Source organism: Arvicola amphibius, chromosome 12 (assembly GCF_903992535.2).
Source record: "Arvicola amphibius chromosome 12, mArvAmp1.2, whole genome shotgun sequence".
NCBI lineage: Eukaryota > Metazoa > Chordata > Mammalia > Rodentia > Cricetidae > Arvicola > Arvicola amphibius.
In genome coordinates, this window is record NC_052058.2 from 39,061,135 (window position 1) to 39,067,934 (window position 6,800).

Genomic DNA, 6,800 nt, shown 5'->3' on the forward strand with positions numbered 1-6,800 from the left:
CTAGAGTCAGCAGCTATGAAGCTGTTGGCAAGTGCTCTCACTAGATCTTACATTCTAGCTTTCACACTTGGAGGAACTTTCTCTTTTCCTTTGTTTCTCTACAGCTCCGGAGCTTACATTCTGCCTCTCTTAGTGACCAATAGACCCACAGTTAATCTCAGTTGTGAATTCCAGGAAGTGATAATCTAATCTGCTCCATTGAGTCTAATGACCAGTTAATCAGATAGCCATGTGAGGGGTGACAGCAACTGTCAGCCACCACTATGGTTTTGAGTACAGCACATGTTCTCAAAAAGGGCTCCTGCTAGCTCATATTCTGGGCAGCTACCCCATGATGCATCCGCTGCCCCTCCATGATGAGTCCACTGCACACTTCACCAATCCTGGCAGCACTAGAACAACAACTGGGCTTTCAGCAGAAGCAGGTTGATGTTCGGGGCTTCCGATCTTAGACACGACAAGCTGCGCTGCTCACCCTCACGAGTCCAGCACTCACTGTGGCTCCTTCCTGAAAAGGGTCACCACGCTACACAGACCTGCCTTGTAAATGTCCTCATCTTGTCCTGCGCACCAACAGCTCCATCGTTTCCTTCACGCAGCCTCAAACATCACGCAGATGTGCACAGGCAGACAGAAGACGGTAGAGTGGTGGCTCCCCTTCGTTCTCACAGTCTTTCCACCTTTCACTTGAAGCAGCTGGCGTTTCCACACTGTGAAAAGGTTTTCACAAATTTTACTGTGCACTCTGAGGGCTTTCTTCAGGGCAGACGTTAGAGGGAACTGTCCCTGGATGCAGAAAGCACCAGTGAAGTCATCCATGTCCAGGGTCCATAGCATGGCACCTCCCAAGTTGTTCTGCTTAAGCCATTCCACCTTGATATGAAAGCTCTTGACATTATCATAACCAACCCATTTGTTGCCCTGATAGGCATAAGGTACTTCCTGATCAGCATCCCAGGCCTCAGTGGCTCCATCATTCAAGAAGGTGCAAATCTCATAATATGCCCAGATGCCGGACTCCTCTGTGTAGGGCCCTAGTACCCCAGCACTAGCAGTGGGCACGCCGATTCCAGTGTTGGAGGGGTCACTCAGGGTGAAGGTTTGTCCATATGCTGGGAATCCAACAATGAGCTTCTCGGGAGCTGCTCCATTTTCATCCCAGTAGGTCATGATGTAGTCCACATTTAAGAACGTGTTGGTGCCAGTGTCATTTAGGGATTTGTAGAGGGGACTGTTTTCTCCAGTGTAGCCATCCTGGGAGCCATGGAGATTGTAAGTCATGACCTGGATGTAGTCTAGGGAGTGTGACAGCTGGGGGATCTCATAGCCAGAATGGATGATGGAGACAGCACCAGCTACCGTGGCAGTGATCATCAGCCTGGGCCTACTGTTCTCAAAGGCTTCTTCTTCAAAAGCTTCACGCATTTCCTGCACCAGGACGGTGAAGAGATGCTTGTCTTTAGCAGGGCTCCCATGAGATCCAGGGAACCGCTAGTCCAGGTTCAGCCCGTCAAACCCATACTGTCGCAGGAATTTGATGGATGAGCTAATGAAAGTCTGGCGGTTGTGAGGAGTGGAGACCTCACCTTTCTTAAAGAAAGTGGCCTTTGATAGGATATGTAGTCATCTGTGACCCTATACCCATGCACAGAAGGAGAGCACTGGCTGAACTAACTCAGTGAACTATTAAAAGAGATCATGAAGTGGTGGGGGGAGAATGTAGTTTGGGACGCATTGTAGGGGAAATCGAAGGGTGATATGATGAGAACACAATGTATGAAGTATGAAATTCTCAGAAAGTTTGAAAATCTCAAAGCAAACAGTTTTGAGTTCACCTCCTCTCTTTCCCCACTCCCCCTCCACAAATCTTCATTCTTATTCTTTCTTAGAAAAGCTGCTGATTTATGGATAATCTCAGGATCAGAATTCTCATATGTATGAAGTCAAGCTGTGTAGAAATCACAGAAAATGCACAGATCAACATGTATGACTTCAGTGGTTATAATGAACATGCATATCCAGGGAACAGTTACTATGATCCCTGCTTGCATTTTGTCTTATGTTTATGTGGTGAGCACTGAATCAATCAATACTTCCCAGTTAGTGTAGATGTTGACTAAAACAAATTGATGTTTCTGGAGCTTCACCTAAGCATTTGACAAGGACCACAGTGCACAATTCTCTGAAACTAAGAAGTCTTTTACTGTTTGAATTAATTTACCATAAGCTTTTATGGTTTTACTTTCATATCCATGATTATATAGCTATTAACTAGATTTTGGTTTTTGTGTTTTGTTTTGTTTTTCGAGACAGAGTTTCTCTGTGTAACAGTCCTGGCTGTCCTGGAACTCATTCTGTAGAACAGGCTAGTCTCGAACTCACTGAGATACTGCTGCTTCTGTCTTCCAAGTACTGGGATTAAAGTTTGGCTGTTTTTCTTTAAGCTCCATTGCTTTCAGAAGTGTTCCTGAGTGGCATGTTTTAATTTTATTACCATCCACAAATCTGGCACTTTGTGAAAAACCTGGTTTTAAAAGTTTTAGATAAATAAACCAAAAACATAGAACAAAACAAATCAACATTTTAAATTTTTATTTATTTTAATGTATTTTGTGTATATGGGGGTTTTGCCATCAGAGAGCTATCAGAAGAAGATGTCCGATCTCTGAAACTGGAGTTACAAATGGTTGTGAGGCAATATGGGATAGCTGGGAATTAAACCCAGGTATTCTGGAAGGACAATATGTGTTTTTAACTACAAAGCCATCTCTGTTATCCCTTAATCAATATTGTTAACTGAGTAAACTTGAAGAAAATATATGAACTGGGACTGGTGAGGTGGTACCATGGGTCAAAGTGCACTGTGACCAAGCCTGATGACTTGAGTTTGATTTGCAAGTCACACCTGATGAAACAAGAGAACCAATTCTTGCAAGTTTTCCTTTGATCTCCACATGGAGAAATTCATATGTGTGTGTGTGTGCACACACATACACACACACAAATGTAATAAAATTTATAAAGGAAAAACCAAAACTATAAATTGATAAGAGATGATGTGATCCAAATAGATTACTTTCTGCAGCCATGAAAGAATGCTGATTGAGAAGGAAACAGACAGAGGCAAAGAGAAACAGGTCACTTGCAAGCCCGTCATCTAGTACTTTAACTGGCTCATAATAGAGGCACAGCAGGTTGTTAACAATCAATTTAAGCATAAAAACAAAAAGGAAAAAAGGAGGCTTTAGATGATTAAATATTTTGCCAGAAGTCATGATAAAAATGTAATAAAACTGAGTTGCTTCCAAGTTCATGCCCAAGAGCCACCAAGAAGTCTAATATAATATAGCCATAATTTCAGGAAGGAAAAAAACAGAGGGGAAAACAAAGCTAGAGGAGAAACTGCTTGTATATTTATAGTGTGCGGGACACTAGGATTTTCTGAAGCTCTCAAGAGAGGAAGGTGATTCTCTGTCTCACTTATGAAGATGAAAGCAGGAGAATATACTGCCAAAATTGCTCTCTGAATCATTTCCGTAGAGAGTAAATAAGAAAAGATTCCCTACAATCTGCAAACTTTCAGCATATATCAGGGAACCAGCTTCAGTCTGTTAAGTGTTGAAGGCCAGGAGTTGAATTAGTGGGTCTTTGGTTTTGAAAAGAACCCCCAGATATGTGTGAGCACTGAATGAATGTGTTCAAAGGACTTCATAGCCTGCCTCAAGCTTTCTATTTCTAGTCATTTTATTTTTCACATATTTGTAGCCATTTTGGTACAAAAGTCAGCAACTATGATTATGTACATTCAATGAAAACTGTTGTCTAGATAAAAATCAAAGAGCAAAAAAATTATAAACTATTATAAATATTTTTCAATATGAATTAAAGTTTAGAACAGACACATATGGAGGCCCGTAGACACACACACAGCTGCATAGCGGATGTTCTTATCCACGAATTCTCAAAAAGAGGTTAGGGCATGGGCTCAAGACTTAATTTCCTCACATAACAGCTCTGCTTCAGTTACCGAAATGATTTGAGGCAAGTCAATGAAGACTTAAATAGACACATGCAGAAAAGTAAATTATCATGCTGGCTAACGTCCTTTTAAAAGTAAGATGATGCCGTAAGTCTAAAACCGAATAACAAGTAGCATACAAAGATACTGACTTACTACATTAGTCTCAGGAATATGCAAATCACAATACTCTTTTAAAAAAAAAATCTGTCTCACTGCTTCCCATCATTGACTGTGATGTGACCAACAGCAAGCTCCCACACCCCAGCTGCCGTGCCTTTCCTACCCTGAAGCTGTGATCTAAATAAGTCCTCCTCCTGAGTTGCTTCATGTCAAGTTATTTGGCGGCAGTAAAAAGAAAAATAATAAATATTAGAAAATTTATACTGAGAAATAGAGAAATTGCTGCAATAAACCAGAGGATATGCTCCACGGGCCTTCAGAACGGGTTTGTAGGCAGAACTGAAAATGTTGTGGAGGAGCAAACTAAACAGATGCTAGAATGTTGTGTGCAAATCTGAATGAGTCATTTTAATGGGAGTGTGGAAGACCAGAATTCCCACAGATAGGTAGACAGTAAGACTGTGCTTGAGAGGGGAACAAGAAACTTATTGGAAATAGAGTAGAAGCCATTTGTGTTATATTCTGATAAGAATTCTAGCCATGGGGCTGGAGAGATGGCTCAGTAATTAAGAACATTTGCTCCTCTTCCAAAGTGCCTGTCTTAGTTAGGGTTTCTTTGCTGTGAAGAGACACCATGATCATGGCAACTCTTGAAAAGGAAAACATTTCACTGTGGTTGCTTGCTCCAGTTCAGTTGTTTAGTTCATTATTTTTATGGTGGGAAGCATGGCGGCATGCAGGCAGACATGGTGCTGGAGAAAAAAGCTGAGGGTTCTTACATCATGATTCGCAGGCAATAGGAAGAGGTTTATCTCCCTCGACATGGTTTGGACATATATGAGACCTCAAAGCCTACCTCCACAGCAACACACCTCACCCAACCAAGCCATACTTCCCAGTAGTGCCCTGAGGGCTTATCAGGACAAATTGCATTCAAACAGCCATAGGCCCATGTTAGTTCAGTTTCCAGCACCCACATCACAGGATTCTCACAATTCCAACTCAAGGAAATTTTATGCCCCTTCTGTCCTTTGCAGGAACCTGCACTCATTTATGTGCACACAGGTAAACACACACAAAAATGAATCTTGAGAAAAAAGGAAATATAACTTGTCTGTCCTTGTCCTGATAAACACAGTGAAGCTGAATTTTAAAATAATGAACAAAGTTGTACAGAGTAAGTACTCTTAAGACAGAAAGCATATATCTATGTTGTGCTATTGTTCGCTGTGTTGAGTGACCTTTATAATGAAAATTGAAAACAAGAAGCTGGTGTGAACAGAGTATCTAAACTGTATACCAAAAGAGGAGGGGAAAGTGCTGTAATTGCTGAAGAGATTGAAGCTGTTGAAGAGAAACTCATAGCTACATTTTTCACTGCAATCACAGGAATGTTACCTTGAGAACAACATTCAAATAATGAAGTTACAAATTCCCATGGGAAAAAAATGGTGCCTGAATGAAGAAGGCTACTGGAAGGGTTCTCTAGCAGAAGAACCATGTCCTTCTAAGGATGTAAGTTCGCAAGATCAACCAAAAAGACTTCTTGAAATCATCACAACGGAGGTAAAGGTGCCAGGCTCCAACATGAGCCAGGAGCAGAACCTGGAAGCAGTGTCTCCACAGTAGATTTTGTATGCATGCAAGTTGGAAAATTAAGGTGATAAAAGAAGCTCAAGCCAAGGTTCAAGTGAGTAAATCAGGCCAGACAATGTGTGATAGGAGCGCCTACAAGGCTATTGCATTAACTATGAAGATGAAGCCAAAGCTGTGATGAAAATCTAAGGATGCTAAAATTCCAGAAACATGGATCACTTGCTGAGAAAAGTTGTAGGAAACAGAATATATAGCCCAAGAATGAGGCATCATTCAAGAAATATGTCACTTGAATTATGGGTAATATAACCAAAGAGTGGAGACAAGAAAAGGCTTTTGGAATACAGGTGGTGCTGTTATGAGCCCCAGATGCCAGTCATAGATCAAATTCCTGTTTGATTTTTTCCCTGCTTGATTCTAATCTTGCTTGTTATTGTCTTTTTTTATTTGCAATGGGGATATTCTCGATGTACCATTGTGTGATAAAAGTATGTAACTTGGTTTATTTTTATTTACGGGGACTTACTATTTAGCAGTTGCATTGGGGCTTTAGAAAAGACTTTAGATTTTGATCCTTTGAATAGTGTTGGAATTGTGAGGCTGTGGAGTCTTTGGAGTTAGAATAAATGCATCTTTTTTAAATAGCCACAAGTTACTGGGGCCATGGATATAGTATTACAGTTTGAATATAAAATGTTATGTTTATATTCATATTATATTTTAAATTCATTATATTTATATAAAATATTATATCCATAATACCATGGATCTGAACACCTGGTTCCCAGAGGGTATCAATGCTTTCACATATTGTAGAGGGTTTTAAAGCTGAGCCTATCTAGCAGAAGTAGATATATGAGCTATAGTCTTGCCCCAGTTCTATGTCTGTCTCTGTCTCTGCCTCTGTCTCTTTCTGTGTGTGTGTGCGTGTGTGTGTGTGTGTGTGTGTACTAGCATATAAGAAGACACAACTTCTGTTGAATGTTTTGGGTGACAGGCACCAAGCCTCCCATAAAATAAAAATGTGAGCTAACTAAAATTTTATCTTCCCTCCAAAAATATC

The 6,800-nt window shown here is 40.7% G+C and overlaps 1 protein-coding gene across 1 annotated transcript; it reads right to left on the reverse strand.

The window, feature by feature from the left end:
- Positions 1-591: 591 nt before the first annotated feature.
- LOC119827097 (acidic mammalian chitinase-like) lies at positions 592-1,575 on the reverse strand. Its single transcript, XM_038348542.1, has one exon. The coding sequence runs from the start codon at positions 1,423-1,425 to the stop codon at positions 592-594; it is 834 nt and encodes a 277-aa protein (XP_038204470.1). The 5' UTR covers positions 1,426-1,575.
- Positions 1,576-6,800: the final 5,225 nt, after the last annotated feature.

Excerpts from the sequence above, each read along its gene's own strand:
- LOC119827097 (XM_038348542.1), bottom strand. The coding sequence starts at position 1,425 with ATGCGTGAAGCTTTTGAAGAAGAAGCCTTTGAGAACAGTAGGCCCAGG.